Below are 17234 nucleotides of genomic sequence, written 5' to 3'. Positions count from 1 at the left end.
CTCAAAATTATAATTATTTGAATTTGGGATTACTTTACGACTATAATTCAAATTGCGATAACAAACGTCCAATATGGTGTCACGACTATTTGCCCCAAGTCAATTTGCCCTATGCCATCTTGTCCTATACTAACTTGCCCTACATGGCAACTTGTCCTATGCCAACTTGCCCCATATGACATTTTGTCCTATGCCGTTTTATCCCATACTTAACACTTTAACTTATTTCATTGATGTTCAAATTGAGGACCAGCAAGTGCTAATGCACACTGGACTCGTTTCGAGATAACAAAAGACTAATCGAAAATATTCGAAGCTGACCCTAAAAAACCATAATTTTTGGTAATTACACGCCAAACTTCGAGAATAATCCACAATTAGCGCCTTTGAAACAAAATGAAACACGGCTATTCTTTCATTTTGCTTCATTGTTTACCATTTCGTTCTTAAACATCCACAAAAATACTTCAACATAAATACTATGAGTCAACTTACGTGGGGAATATCTCAACGAAACAAACGAACGCTAATTATTGACGGACACGATTTCACAAAAAAAGCAGATAAAATTGACGAACTTGCCTCATACTTTCAGAGAAGTTATATAAAGGGCGAAACAATTGGGCGAAACAGCAGGCAACCGTTATTCCCTATGGGTCTCTGGAACCATTCCCAAGAAGCAGCGGAAGGCTTGACACGAACGACAAACGCCGTTGAAGGTTGGCATCTTGGAGTGACAGCATTATTTCAAGGGAGCCACCCAAGCCTCTACACTTTCTTGAATAAGATTCAAATGGACTCAGCAAACCAGAAGTTCAACATTTTGAAGGCTATGGGGGGAACACAGAATCAAGGGCGGAAGAAATATCGGGACTTTCATGAAAAAATCCAAAACAATTCTAGTATTTTCAACAAAGGCCATGTTGTTGACTATTTATATGCACTAGCTCATTTAACTTGCCCCATATGACATTTTGTCCTATGCCGTTTTATCCCATATTTAACACTTTTACTTATTTCATTGATGTTCAAATTGAGGACCAGCAAGTGCTAATGTACACTGGACTCGTTTCGAGATAACAAAAGACTCTAATCGAAAATATTCGAAGCTGACCCTAAAAAACCATAATTTTTGGTAATTACACGCCAAACTTCGAGAATAATCCACAATTAGCGCCTTTGAAACAAAATGAAACACGGCTATTCTTTCATTTTGCTTCATTTTTACCATTTCGTTCTTAAACATCCACATAAATACTTCAACATAAATACTATGAGTCAACTTACGTGGGGAATATCTCAACGAAACAAACGAACGCTAATTATTGACGGACACGATTTCACAAAAAAAGCAGACGACAAAAACTACTGAGCACTGGAGATGCGCAAGATACAGTTCACACAAATGCCGCATGCTCGCCGTCACAGCAGGAGATGAACTCGCTTAAATAAAAAATGAGCACAACCACGATGTTAGACATGGGAAAATTGAGGCAAACGAGATCATGCATCAACTGAAAAAAGAGGCCAGGCTGCAAATTGTACCTGTTAATAGTAGTATAATTGCCACTTGTCTCCAGGAAGTAACTGATGAGAAAGCTGTTCAATTATCCTTGCCCAGTCGTGCAGCAATAAACAGAACTCTTAACCGCCAGAAAAATAACTTGGTCCCGTCCTTGCCAATCATTAAAGACAGGCATTTCATAATTCAGACGGAATATTCTGATTTCTGTTTATTCGACAGTGGAGTTATGGATCCAGAGCGAATTTTGATTTTCGGTGATTGAGATAATGTTCATGCCCTCCGAGTTCACAATTCTCTTTGGCTTTGTGACGGTACATTCAATTTTACCCAATGCAATTTTACCAGCTTTATACCATTCATATTCAAATCGGTGGATTTTACCCACCATGCCTTTATGCTCTACTGCCAAACAAAACTAAACAGACGTACTCAAAATTCCTGAAAGCCATCACCTCTGTCTCTGATAACGCGCAACCATCGAGGATCCTTCTAGGTTTTGAACGAGCTGCCGTAAACGCTTTTACAAGTGCGTTTCCAGGGTCTTCAATCAAAGGCTGTTAATTTCACATCTGCCACGCCTTTTTACGCAAAATTAACGAGCTAGGCTCAAAGAAAGCCTATGAAAACAACTGCGAGCTAAGCTTGGCACTGCGTTTAATACCCGCTCTCAGTTTTGTTCCAACTGATTTAGTGGAACAATCGTTCGAGAGCGTCATTGAGGAGATTGGGCATGTGGTGGACAGATTAGATCTTGAGCAAAGCCTGTCAGATAAAATTGACGAAATTGCCTCATACTTTCAGAGAAGTTATATAAAGGGCGAAACAATAGGGCGAAACAGCAGGCAACCGTTATTCCCTATGAGTCTCTGGAACCATTCCCAAGAAGCAGCGGAAGTCTTGATACGAACGACAAACGCCGTTGAAGGTTGGCATCTTGGAGTGACAGCATTATTTCAAGGGAGCCACCCAAGCCTCTACACTTTCTTGAATAAGATTCAAATGGACTCAGCAAACCAGAAGTTCAACATTTTGAAGGCTATGGGGGGAACACAGAATCAAGGGCGGAAGAAATATCGGGACTTTCATGAAAAAATCCAAAACAATTCTAGTATTTTCAACAAAGACCATGTTGTTGACTATTTATATGCACTAGCTCATTTAACTTGCCCCATATGACATTTTTCCCTATGCCGTTTTATCCCATACTTAACACTTTTACTTATTTCATTGATGTTCAAATTGAGGACCAGCAAGTGCTAATGTACACTGGACTCGTTTCGAGATAACAAAAGACTCTAATCGAAAATATTCGAAGCTGACCCTAAAAAACCATAATTTTTGGTAATTACACGCCAAACTTCGAGAATAATCCACAATTAGCACCTTTGAAACAAAATGAAACACGGCTATTCTTTCATTTTGCTTCATTGTTTACCATTTCGTTCTTAAACATCCACATAAATACTTCAACATAAATACTATGAGTCAACTTACGTGGGGAATATCTCAACGAAACAAACGAACGCTAATTATTGACGGACACGATTTCACAAAAAGAAGCAGATAAAATTGACGAAATTGCCTCATACTTTCAGAGAAGTTATATAAAGGGCGAAACAATAGGGCGAAACAGCAGGCAACCGTTATTCCCTATGAGTCTCTGGAACCATTCCCAAGAAGCAGCGGAAGGCTTGATACGAACGACAAACGCCGTTGAAGGTTGGCATCTTGGAGTGACAGCATTATTTCAAGGGAGCCACCCAAGCCTCTACACTTTCTTGAATAAGATTCAAATGGACTCAGCAAACCAGAAGTTCAACATTTTGAAGGCTATGGGGGGAACACAGAATCAAGGGCGGAAGAAATATCGGGACTTTCATGAAAAAATCCAAAACAATTCTAGTATTTTCAACAAAGGCAATGTTGTTGACTATTTAAATGCACTAGCTCATTTAACTTGCCCCATATGACATTTTGTCCTATGCCGTTTTATCCCATACTTAACACTTTTACTTATTTCATTGATGTTCAAATTGAGGACCAGCAAGTGCTAATGTACACTGGACTCGTTTCGAGATAACAAAAGACTCTAATCGCTGACCCTAAAAAACCATAATTTTTGGTAATTACACGCCAAACTTCGAGAATAATCCACAATTAGCGCCTTTGAAACAAAATGAAACACGGCTATTCTTTCATTTTGCTTCAATGTTTACCATTTCGTTCTTAAACATCCAGATAAATACTTCAATATAAATACTATGAGTCAACTTACGTGGGGAATATCTCAACGAAACAAACGAACGCTAATTATTGACGGACACGATTTCACAAAAAAAAGCAGATAAAATTGACGAACTTGCCTCATACTTTCAGAGAAGTTATATAAAGGGCGAAACAATAGGGCGAAACAGCAGGCAACCGTTATTCCCTATGAGTCTCTGGAACCATTCCCAAGAAGCAGCGGAAGGCTTGATACGAACGACAAACGCCGTTGAAGGTTGGCATCTTGGAGTGACAGCATTATTTCAAGGGAGCCACCCAAGCCTCTACACTTTCCTGAATAAGATTCAAATGGACTCAGCAAACCAGAAGTTCAACATTTTGAAGGCTATGGGGGGAACACAGAATCAAGGGCGGAAGAAATATCGGGACTTTCATGAAAAAATCCAAAACAATTCTAGTATTTTCAACAAAGACCATGTTGTTGACTATTTATATACACTAGCTCATTTAACTCTTTCGTAATTTTTAAATTGTCGGCATAATTTCCACTCAATTGTCGGCATTTTCTTGCATTTTTAATTGATTTTTAAAAAATCACAACTTTTTTTAACTTATAGCCATCGTACACGGTCCAAATTTTGAGAGATGATAAAGGCCAAAACTGCAATAATTTTTCTCTTTCCCTCACCCCGCCCCCTATTCTGGGTTACCCAGTATAGGGGGGTTTAAGGGGCGAGGCAGTACCTGCGGTTTTCCATTTCATCGATTTCATGCTAAAATTTTTTGACTTTTTCAAGCTTTGAACTCTCGACTTCTTGATTAAGAGTGTTGTGCACTATTAACTATGCTATAGAAGCTTACAAAATCAGCAATCAATCTTTTGAAATATTTTACTCGACATGAAATTGCATTGAAATTTTGCGGCTTTCATTTTTTTCATGCATGCTTTGAACTCATTTTGATTCAGCACATGTTTAAATGATTCCGCATTTTGTTTCAAGCTTAATTGTTCACAAAAAAGTCTTTCATCTTTATGCCGACAATATGTTCTACGAGGATATCAAAGAATCTGGGGCAAGTTTCATTTTTTATTATATGGGACAAGATGACATTGGACAAGTTGTCATCTGGAATCGGACAAGTTGGGCATCGGACAAATCGGACAAGACAAATCGGACAAGACAAATCGGACTGGAATCAGACAAGTTGGGCTGGGACAAGTTGACTTGGGGCAAAATGAAATGTAGCCTCCAATATATTTCGTTCTATTAAATAAAATCATCCAAATTGAATTGTGGCAAGCGATTCCCTCTCCTTAACACAACTTCCAACTTTATAATTTCGTTAATCAAATTTCAAAAATCAAACCTGCTTTTGCTCTTCATTATGACTTCTTTATATTTGAAAAAAATACATATTAGAGAAAAGCTCAAGAAATGAACTCTTAGTTATTTATGATTCATAATAACTTTGAGTTCATATGATTACAAAACAGCAAATACCGATTTTCTAATAACCAAAAATTACCTTCTTAAGTCAATTAAAAACATCGATACATATTTTAATTGTCTTAAAGTGCAGAACTTAACTCTGGTCATTTAACAAGATACCAATACGCACAATAACAAAGCAGCTCGTGAAATCCCTGGTTTTAAATCAAATTTGGTTAAAATATTCTTTTCGATGTCTATCGCCGATTTCAAACTGTACTATTTTACATTTTCTGAACGCTGAAAAACTGTTCAATTTCTGGCACAATATAAATTTTAGGATTCCCGTCTGAACGTCAATTTTGCATCGTCTTGTGAAAATGAAAACGTAATCATTTCCACTTTTATTTAGGTTGCTTTTGAAAGAATATTATTTAGTAGTGTGGCTATGTCTCTGTAGGTTCGGAGAGTTATTCACACAAATTTTAAGAGCTCGTTTGGAAGTAACTCCAAGCGCTAATATTTGAAAAAAGACCAATACGAGCAATAAGCATGGAAAAATGAATCATTTTAGCAAAAACCTATGCGACAAGGATACTGTGTTGCTGCGCAAGTTGCACGGAAAGCTGCTGTCACAATAAAAAAAAACAGTTTTAAGAAACGTTTTTCAAATTGGGTCTTTTATTTTTCATGGTGTGATGAGAGGATTTGAAAGCCTACTACTTAGGAATAACGATAGTAGTAGTAAATTAAGCATACTCGACCCAATTGAACTGCCTATTACCGAATCTGTTTTTTTTCCAAATTGACGCGTTTGAAGAACTGTCGCCATTACATAAAACCAATTGCTCACACACTCCTGTTACCTCGCAAAACTGAATGTGGAAAATTTAACTAACCTAGAGGTTAAGCAAAACTTTTAAACCTCCTTCGCATAAAAAATTCTGAGCAAGTCTCTATATATTCATAGCTCATGTCGTTAAAAAAACCAATTTCAAAGTTAAATTTCAAAAAAAAGAAGACGAGGATGACCACGTTCATTTATTTACCTGTGCTGCTCGGAGTACTACATGCTGAACTATTCAGACCCGACCCCGTCTCCATGGGAAACGGAATTTGACTTTGAAAAGACGAACTCGACGCTGTTCTCTGGTATTGCACAGGACTGGAAGCGCCCCCTAGCGGCGAGAAATTAGATGCATGGAACTCGTAACTATTATTGAAACTATTGTTGCAGTTGAAGTGATTGTTTGTTTGTGAGTTATTTGATGAAGATGATGATACGTTTAGCTGATCTGTGATAGGAAATGGCATTTGGCTGTGTTGTTGCTGTTGTTGGCTGTGAGCTGAGAATGGTCCGCCCATTTGTATATTGTTGTTTGTCGAGTCTGAAATAGATTAATTTTCATGATCATATACTTAGCAGTAGTAAGGAGATCGTTCACTTGGAGATTGTCACATCGTGTTTTCGAATTCCTGGCATAAAAACGATAGGATGATGCCCTCACTTGACCTTTAGTTTCAAGACTACATCCTGGCCGATTGGGATTGCGATAGTGGTACCACGTGGAAATTCTACACGCAAAAAAACGGCATTGAGTCGCAAAAAAAAGCTTCGCTCAGAAAAAAAGAACTGTCTGGAACGTGGGGAAATAATAGCAACGGAATATACTAAGACAGGCTTGATAAGCCTTTCATAGATCCTCTGCGAATTGTAGAAACCTTATTATTATTTATATTGATACGAACAATTGACCGGCTATTCTCACCAATAGAACACTATGTAACACCAGTTGCCGGTGTGGATCTAGTCGTTTCTTCTAATTATTCCGATTTTAGAATTATACAAACGCGTGGAAAGTTAGTGAAATTAGGCAAAAAAGAGTACAATTGTCTTCAAAAAAATTCAAAGCACTAAAAAATTTAAGTTTGTATGAAATTTTTTATGGCAGAGAAAGCGCTTATTGAAGCTTCCAACAGTGTTTTTTTGGTACCATCAATTTTTTTTATCCTAAATGGACAATATTTATATATAACGCACGTTACTGGATCGCTTTACTCGCTCAAAATCGGACTAAGTCTCAAAAATTTTAATATGGTATATATCTGAAGTCATTCAGATGATTATTTGTGATACCTGACTTTGCGTTGAAAAAAAACAAGGATCCCAGAATGTTCCGACCACAATCTTCAAAAAAACGTAGTTTTTTTTCGGCGTGTTGTGATAAAAGGAGCTGAAAAAAAACCAGAGGAATAGGCGCATTAGACAGTCGTAGTTAAATAAGCGAACTGCAAAGAAAAATTGTAGAAAAATTACTAGAAAAAAAAATTGCAGCTCTTTGGATTTGTGAAATTTTTGATTCCAAAAACGCGCTAAAAAACGCAAAGTAAAACTTTTTTTGTTTGAAATAAAGCTTTTGTAAGCTTTAACAATTAAAATAATATTGCTCGCTCGCTTTATTAGCTCGAAAAACGACAAAAAATCAAAAATTTATAGCACTTCCAAATATGAAAGTCCTCCTCATTTTCAATGGTCGGAACAAAAAACTAAAACACACCGGAAAACAAAGTTTCACATTTTTCAAATGGTCGGAACAAGGAAGCAACCATCCGTAACTTGCCTTTATGAATGAGCAACACAGCAAGTAATTACGACGTAATTGTCAATATTTCTACGGTTTGTTTAACGAATGAACATCAATCAATAGAAAAATTAAAATTATAGATAACAGCACATGAATCCCTTCCGCCTCCTATCCATAAGAGCGGTTAAAATTCGAACAAACATTACCAACAGGGAGTTGGAAAAGAGTCATGAACGCAAGGAAACAATTAAAAACTGACATATTTCAAAAAAAAACTTTTGAAATTCAAAGAAAACATCATATGGCATTAAAATTCATTGTATTTCAAGAAAAAGTAATCATTTACATTCTTGATAAAAACCGGATCATTAATAAACATTCTTGATAAAAATCGGAGAAAACTAGATCATTGGGTAAAATTTTTATTCCGCTGAGAAATCTGAAAATTTGAATCCGCTAGCGAAACTAGAAGTCGATCACGTTTTTCATGACCTTTACATTTTCGTTATTCGGTAGAGGAGTTTGCCTTCCTTACAATAGAAACGCACTGAATTTTAAAAAATTCCAAAATCAAACCGCAAAAAATCTAATTTTAGCGTTAACACATTTTACGAATTTTTTTCTGAAAAAAAAAACATTAAGGTCTTGATGATTTTTTTGTTTGTTTTTTTTTTCAGTAAAAAAATCGTAAAAAATTGTTTACGCTAAAATTTGATTTTTCGCGGTTTAACTTCGGAAATTTTATATAAGTCTTGATGATTTTTTTTGTTTAAGAGGATTCACTACCTTCAAAACTTCACTACTGTGATTGGAACATCTGTGGTATTTGCACAGCAACGAACCATTCTTATTTAGGGTATTTTTCAGTGATTGGTTGTTACCTTGTAGAAGGTGGTTGAAAGAGAGCGTCATCTCTGAGGGGAATGCGGGCGGAGTGAGTGGGGTGTTGTGGGGAGGGAAGGCCACACTCGTCTGCTGCTGCTGAAAAAAATCAATACTGAAAGAAACTCACAACCGTTACTCTATTTTAAGAAAGCAGGATAAGGCAAAAAACGTCCATTGTAAATTTTTTTTTCCTAATTTCACGTCTGCTCGAGAAACCTGATGATAAGAACTACAAAAAAAAAACACCTCGACTTAGGTTTTCCGATAATGAAGTTGTGTTAAAAGAAACAGGTATATTCAGCCCAGGTTCAGCCGCGCGTAAGTAACAAAATCCAAAAAGCTTCAGTAAACGATCACTTTTTAAACGCCGAGACTAGGCACACTTTCTGTCATATGTCGAATAATTCTGACCGAGAAACAATGAAAAAATTCTGTTAACTATTTGCACAATGCACGACTTGATTATCAACTTTCCAATTCAGAAGCATATGTGAAATCATATACGGAAAGGCGCCAATTTCTCTGCTGTAAAAAAATCGCAGATTCCAAGAACCTTTCAAAATTGAGGCATATCGAGTACTTACTTGGCTGTTCTCTTTGATCACTCTCACTTCGTCAAAGAAGTCACTCACAGCAGCCTGAAATGATTACCAGTTTGTGATTCAGAGAACACCAAACTGATAAACTTCTTCTACGAACGAATTTCGACCGACTCAAATGCCTATCATCAGGAGCGGATCCAGAATTTTTTCGAGGGGGAGGCGGATTTTCAAAAAAAAATCGAAAATTTTGGCGACTTTTTTTTTAGGTCGACAAAATTGATTTTCCGAGCTCTCCTAAAGCACTAAATAGTCCCTGTTTTGGCCAAATTTTCTGCGCCACATCCAAAATTTTGAAAAAAAATAGGCCAAAAAAGGCGTTAGTAGGCACTTATTGGAAAATTTTGACCGAAAATCGCGTTTTTTCGGCACGCGCTCCCCCCATCCCCCCTCAAGGTCGTTCGGCAAAAATTTAAGGGTCGATCGGCAAAAATTGATTTCTTAAAAAGTATCAAAGGGGGGACCCTTTGGGTCGGCAGGGAGTCGAATCACTGAGGGGGTTAAATTCGCCCCTGCCTATCATGCCAGTCAATTAATTTTTGAATTTCAAAGTTTTCCAAAAGCTTTTTCAATTAATAGTTACAATCCGTTTTTTTAACGTATACGGCCCAAAAAACGACTACAATATCGATAAAGCCGCATAAAAATTGAAGCGCGATTGCTAACTGATTACTTTGCGACAGCTTAAACAGCAGACTTCTTGGTTGCCAGAATTAACACTATGGTGTATTATCTTGGTTTCGATAGAGCAGTTAAATGTATTCCCGAATGTTAACAAACATTAACCGAAATGAATTGCTCTTTCAACCACTAATTTTGCTTCAACAATTATTTTGGATTCAACCAATCAGGTGGGAGCAGCTCATTAAAAAACATAAATGTTATATTTCCGAATTTGGGTCGAAAAAGTGAAAAACACTTTAAACAATTACTTCTAAGCCTTACCTGATAATCCCACTTGAAGTGATTTAGTATGCGCACAGCTTGGTCCTGGTTATATCCAGTTGCTCTCACAAACTCATTCGTGATCATCTGCTGTTTGATGAGCTGCAGATTGTGCAACTCCTGAGCTACATCTCCCATCCCGCCATTGCATGCAGCAGGACTCGCCACAAGAGTGTCTCTATTCTACAAACAAAGGACAATGGTAATATTTAAAAACAGAAACGACTGAAGCGTAGCTGCGCTCCGCACCACTTGCGATAAAAAAATGAATGACTATGATAAACATCGAATCAAAATCAAAAAATAAAGAAAAAATCTTCAAAAAATCGTTTTTGTCAAAAAAAAAAACAAGTAAAAAACACAACTAAAAGTAATAAGCTTTTAGCATTAACCGAGCAGTCAATAAGGCAATAAAAAGTGTGTAGACGCCCTCGGGCGTGTTATGCGCAGGGATTCCTTTCGATACCCCAAGATCCTATCCGTGGCCAAACCAGATCCATCTGGGAAGAGACCGCCAGGTTGGGTAAAACTTTCGTGCGAGAGGATCATGAAGAAAAAAGCAGAAAAAAGCTTCCGTCGCGTCTTCAGAGCGATCTGGAAAGATCACCTGGAAACAGTTGCCAGCGATCGAAACCAGTGGCGGGCAGTTCTACATGGGTGACGCCAATACCTCATCGAGGTAAAAAGGCGGATGAGGGCAACTGAGGCCGAAAAAAGATTTAAGCGAAAAAAAAAACAATTAGCATAACCTAATTTTATTTCTCCGAAAACTATCCATCAACTTTTGCCATTGAAGTAATCAACATAAGGTAACTGAGCCAATAAAACATAAGCTGAAACAATCTAGGCCGAATAGAGCCGTTTAGCGAAAAAAAAACGAAAACGAAAGAAAATATACAACATCAGGGCTATTAAGTTTATAAACTACAGGAGCAGACCAAAAACACTTGGATTTACGAGAAACGCTGACAACATAAGAAAAATCCCATGTTGCAATAAAGCCCAAAAAAATACAGGCAGACAAATGAAAGTCCGGCAAAAAAAACATGTTCAAAATCATATATACCAAAAAACAAGGTCGGACCGAACTCCAACCCCAGACCTAAGGGTCCAAGGCAATCGCGTTACCTCTAGGCCGACTAGAAAAAAATCAAGCAAGTGTTAAGGTTCCATGGTAAGGCAAGGAAGATACAACAAAATCGTAAAAAAGCACAAGTCGAGAAAAAGATGTTGAAAAAACTGTTGTAACAGATATTTCGTATGTCTCGATGAAGGAAACCTATGTACAGCTAAAACTGGATGTAAAAGTTTGACATGAGAACTAAAACGGTAATTTTCGAGCACAGTAAAAAATCCAAAAACGGTCAAAGTTTCATAACTTTCACTTATTTCAAGACCATAAAAAACTGTGCGTAACAAGTTATGAAGTAAGCTTTTAACAACCTGTTGTGTAGATTAAGCAAGGTTATGAGATCAGATTAGTAAGGGTTGTTATCGAGAAAACTCCCAAAAAACGGTCAACAAATCAGAAAGTTGACACTTCCGAGAACCATAGCTTTTTGATTTTAAAAAATTGGCGTAGCCACTAATGAGGAAGAAATTCATCCAACCTGAATTTCGATTGAACACAAACACTCAGATTTCGTAGGGTCTCAAAAAAGTTTCAAAAACGGAAAAAAAATCAAAATTTTCCGAGGGCCATAATTTTTGTAACTAAGAATTTGGAAGTAGACGCGTATGCAAAATAGCTTCTTACAACCATTTTTTGCAATTGGACCCAAAATCTCAGATATGGGATGTATTATTCGCTAAATTTAGAAAAAAAAACGTTCAAAAATTAAAAAATTTCCGAGGACGATAACCTTTAGTGTACAAAAATTGTGAGTGGCCGATAAGGCAGGGGCGCTTCCCATTATACGTTATCTCCATTGAGCCCAAAAACTCAAGTTTGGGAGGTTAATTTTCGAGAAACGTTTAAAAAGATTAAAAACGGTTAAAAAATTGAAAATTTGACTATTCCGAGGCCCATAATTTTGTGTTAAAAAAATGAGTGTAGCCGCTTATGGAGAAGAGCTTTTCAAATCCGTTCTTTTCAAAAAATCCAAAATCTCAGATTTGGTACGTTAGTTTTTGAGAAAATGAAGAAAAAATCAAAAACATAGGTCAATTATCCCCCCCCCCACAGCCTTTTTCGTAGGCTGTAGACAGAAAGGCAGTAATGACAACAACCTGGAACGAAGGACGAAAAGTTGAGAGATCACCATGATATCGGAGATCCAATCTGAGGGCCCAGGCGTCCTTTGGATGGGAGTACGCGACGAAATCACTATTGTTATCCACTCTGCAAAGTGTGGTTTCATCTTGAGACGCTCAGCCCTCGATGAGTGGAATAGAGGAAACCAGAAAATGGATTTTAAGAGACAGGGCAACTTACATCAAGATCAATAGGCTAGCATTAATATCAAAATATCAACCTGTAAGTACGCATGGTCCGGAAGCTATAGACGCATACAGGAAAGACCTCTAAAATTTACTGACCAGATCCACGCCAGACAGTTTCCTGATCATAGGAGGTGACCACAACAGTCTCATTGGATTCTTAAAATGCATTAGATCTGGCCTTCTGACACCAACTAAAGATCAAGACAGCGACCTATCGCAATTGTGCGAATAACAAGGCATAGAATGGATAAACGGTTACTCGGGACACGCAACCCGAGGTACCTGGTTCCATAAAACCTCAGCAGGTGAATCAAGACTGACGGGTTCACTATGAGAAGAAAAAAAAACAGGCATCTGCAGATGAAAGAAATGAGGACGCGCAGTGAAATGTCATACTCCGATCACAAAACCCCTCACATTAAGTCGAAACAAGAATAAAAAAATTGCACCCAAGCAACGGGACCACTCCAAACATAAAGGGCAAGACATTACCCATAATGGAAACAGCTCTACAGATCACAGCAAGGCTGGGAAAAGTTCGCGAATGTGACATCCAAGCTGCATGTCACTATTTACCGGGTAATGCAGAGAAAAAACCAATTATTGTTAAATTTATTTACAATGGGCAGCGTGACTATGTATGGCGAAACAGATTTACGTTAACGGACAATGAATCGACGAAGAATATTTTCATCGTTGAGAGGCTTCCAGAAATTGACCGAGATACAGTGAATTATGCAAAAGAGAAAGGTTTGAAATTTAAAACAAACAATTGTCAACCACTTCTCAGAATAAATAATAAATGGGTTCCAGTTAACAGTCGCGGTGAGATTGACAAAGTTGCCAGCGGATTTTCGGAAGAATTAGATGGTAACAAAATGGATACAGGAATTCAGGGAAATACACAGATAATCGACGAGTCTTCTTATTCCAGAAATGAGTTATTCCAAATGAAACATGGTACTGCGAAAAACAAATATGCAATGTATGGAAAACCTAGAGGGGAGAAGAGGCAACGAGAGAACGTTGATATGGAAGATAAACTGGACAAATTGTGTGGTCTAATTGAAAATGTAATCGCAGTGGTAAGCTCACCACCTGGAAAAATGGCAAAAGCGCCGGTCAATGTGATAGAGTAGGAGGACGCGGGTGAGATCGAACCTACTGATACTTAGCATTTTTAAAAACCTAATCGATGACTTTGCCAGCTGATAAAACACTTCTTTTTCTAAATATGGCGGCTGAGGGCAACTGAGGCCGAAAAAAGATTTAAGCGAAAAAAAAAACAATTAGCATAACCTAATTTTATTTCTCCGAAAACTATCCATCAACTTTTGCCATTGAAGTAATCAACATAAGGTAACTGAGCCAATAAAACATAAGCTGAAACAATCTAGGCCGAATAGAGCCGTTTAGCGAAAAAAAAAACGAAAACGAAAGAAAATATACAACATCAGGGCTATTAAGTTTATAAACTACAGGAGCAGACCAAAAACACTTGGATTTACGAGAAACGCTGACAACATAAGAAAAATCCCATGTTGCAATAAAGCCCAAAAAAATACAGGCAGACAAATGAAAGTCCGGCAAAAAAAACATGTTCAAAATCATATATACCAAAAAACAAGGTCGGACCGAACTCCAACCCCAGACCTAAGGGTCCAAGGCAATCGCGTTACCTCTAGGCCGACTAGAAAAAAATCAAGCAAGTGTTAAGGTTCCATGGTAAGGCAAGGAAGATACAACAAAATCGTAAAAAAGCACAAGTCGAGAAAAAGATGTTGAAAAAAACTGTTGTAACAGATATTTCGTATGTCTCGATGAAGGAAACCTATGTACAGCTAAAACTGGATGTAAAAGTTTGACATGAGAACTAAAACGGTAATTTTCGAGCACAGTAAAAAATCCAAAAACGGTCAAAGTTTCATAACTTTCACTTATTTCAAGACCATAAAAAACTGTGCGTAACAAGTTATGAAGTAAGCTTTTAACAACCTGTTGTGTAGATTAAGCAAGGTTATGAGATCAGATTAGTAAGGGTTGTTATCGAGAAAACTCCCAAAAAACGGTCAACAAATCAGAAAGTTGACACTTCCGAGAACCATAGCTTTTTGATTTTAAAAAATTGGCGTAGCCACTAATGAGGAAGAAATTCATCCAACCTGAATTTCGATTGAACACAAACACTCAGATTTCGTAGGGTCTCAAAAAAGTTTCAAAAACGGAAAAAAAATCAAAATTTTCCGAGGGCCATAATTTTTGTAACTAAGAATTTGGAAGTAGACGCGTATGCAAAATAGCTTCTTACAACCATTTTTTGCAATTGGACCCAAAATCTCAGATATGGGATGTATTATTCGCTAAATTTAGAAAAAAAACGTTCAAAAATTAAAAAATTTCCGAGGACGATAACCTTTAGTGTACAAAAATTGTGAGTGGCCGATAAGGCAGGGGCGCTTCCCATTATACGTTATCTCCATTGAGCCCAAAAACTCAAGTTTGGGAGGTTAATTTTCGAGAAACGTTTAAAAAGATTAAAAACGGTTAAAAAATTGAAAATTTGACTATTCCGAGGCCCATAATTTTGTGTTAAAAAAATGAGTGTAGCCGCTTATGGAGAAGAGCTTTTCAAATCCGTTCTTTTCAAAAAATCCAAAATCTCAGATTTGGTACGTTAGTTTTTGAGAAAATGAAGAAAAAATCAAAAACATAGGTCAATTATCCCACCCCACAGCCTTTTTCGTAGGCTGTAGACAGAAAGGCAGTAATGACAACAACCTGGAACGAAGGACGAAAAGTTGAGAGATCACCATGATATCGGAGATCCAATCTGAGGGCCCAGGCGTCCTTTGGATGGGAGTACGCGACGAAATCACTATTGTTATCCACTCTGCAAAGTGTGGTTTCATCTTGAGACGCTCAGCCCTCGATGAGTGGAATAGAGGAAACCAGAAAATGGATTTTAAGAGACAGGGCAACTTACATCAAGATCAATAGGCTAGCATTAATATCAAAATATCAACCTGTAAGTACGCATGGTCCGGAAGCTATAGACGCATACAGGAAAGACCTCTAAAATTTACTGACCAGATCCACGCCAGACAGTTTCCTGATCATAGGAGGTGACCACAACAGTCTCATTGGATTCTTAAAATGCATTAGATCTGGCCTTCTGACACCAACTAAAGATCAAGACAGCGACCTATCGCAATTGTGCGAATAACAAGGCATAGAATGGATAAACGGTTACTCGGGACACGCAACCCGAGGTACCTGGTTCCATAAAACCTCAGCAGGTGAATCAAGACTGACGGGTTCACTATGAGAAGAAAAAAAAACAGGCATCTGCAGATGAAAGAAATGAGGACGCGCAGTGAAATGTCATACTCCGATCACAAAACCCCTCACATTAAGTCGAAACAAGAATAAAAAAATTGCACCCAAGCAACGGGACCACTCCAAACATAAAGGGCAAGACATTACCCATAATGGAAACAGCTCTACAGATCACAGCAAGGCTGGGAAAAGTTCGCGAATGTGACATCCAAGCTGCATGTCACTATTTACCGGGTAATGCAGAGAAAAAACCAATTATTGTTAAATTTATTTACAATGGGCAGCGTGACTATGTATGGCGAAACAGATTTACGTTAACGGACAATGAATCGACGAAGAATATTTTCATCGTTGAGAGGCTTCCAGAAATTGACCGAGATACAGTGAATTATGCAAAAGAGAAAGGTTTGAAATTTAAAACAAACAATTGTCAACCACTTCTCAGAATAAATAATAAATGGGTTCCAGTTAACAGTCGCGGTGAGATTGACAAAGTTGCCAGCGGATTTTCGGAAGAATTAGATGGTAACAAAATGGATACAGGAATTCAGGGAAATACACAGATAATCGACGAGTCTTCTTATTCCAGAAATGAGTTATTCCAAATGAAACATGGTACTGCGAAAAACAAATATGCAATGTATGGAAAACCTAGAGGGGAGAAGAGGCAACGAGAGAACGTTGATATGGAAGATAAACTGGACAAATTGTGTGGTCTAATTGAAAATGTAATCGCAGTGGTAAGCTCACCACCTGGAAAAATGGCAAAAGCGCCGGTCAATGTGATAGAGTAGGAGGACGCGGGTGAGATCGAACCTACTGATACTTAGCATTTTTAAAAACCTAATCGATGACTTTGCCAGCTGATAAAACACTTCTTTTTCTAAATATAAGATCCTTGCGATGCAATTTTGACAATTTAGTGGGATTTATTGAAACTTATAACGAAAACCTATCGATTATCTGCCTTTCGGAAACTTGGCTAACTGAAACAGACCCATTGGCAATGTACAATATTCCGGGATTTCAACCGATAGTTTCTAGATGTAGAACCAATAAAAGGGGAGGGGGTGTTGCTTTTTATGTTAAGACTGGCATTGACTTTATTATAAATGAAAATATTGTTTGCGAAAATGGGATTGAGGCATTGTGTATTAGACTTAAAAATGGATCTCTATCTTCAACAAACATTTGCGTATTTTATCGTCCGCCCAATATAAATATCGATCATTTTTATAGTTTTCTGGAACGTAACTTAGAA

At 37.6% G+C, this 17234-nt stretch overlaps 2 protein-coding genes across 5 annotated transcripts in view; one reads left to right on the top strand and one right to left on the bottom strand.

The window, feature by feature from the left end:
* The window catches only part of LOC134855437 (adrenodoxin-like), a 327732-nt gene that overhangs the window by 204876 nt on the left and 105622 nt on the right, over positions 1-17234 (top strand). The gene's annotated exons all lie outside the window — the stretch shown is intronic.
* LOC134855188 (uncharacterized) overlaps positions 1-17234 on the bottom strand; it is a 34806-nt gene that overhangs the window by 1094 nt on the left and 16478 nt on the right. Inside the window, exons 2-5 of one of the 4 annotated variants that reach the window (XM_063871629.1) lie at positions 10196-10378; positions 9236-9289; positions 8648-8747; positions 6231-6569 (exon numbers count right to left, since the gene is read on the bottom strand). In XM_063871629.1, the coding sequence (XP_063727699.1) occupies positions 6231-6569; positions 8648-8747; positions 9236-9289; positions 10196-10378 (676 nt within the window). The remainder of the gene's footprint in view (positions 1-6230; positions 6570-8647; positions 8748-9235; positions 9290-10195; positions 10379-17234) is intronic. The other 3 variants (XM_063871630.1, XM_063871631.1, XM_063871632.1) reach the window with 3 other exon arrangements.

This window comes from Symsagittifera roscoffensis, chromosome 10 (assembly GCF_963678635.1).
Source record: "Symsagittifera roscoffensis chromosome 10, txSymRosc1.1, whole genome shotgun sequence".
NCBI lineage: Eukaryota > Metazoa > Xenacoelomorpha > Acoela > Convolutidae > Symsagittifera > Symsagittifera roscoffensis.
This window is presented reverse-complemented; position numbering and strand designations above follow the sequence as displayed.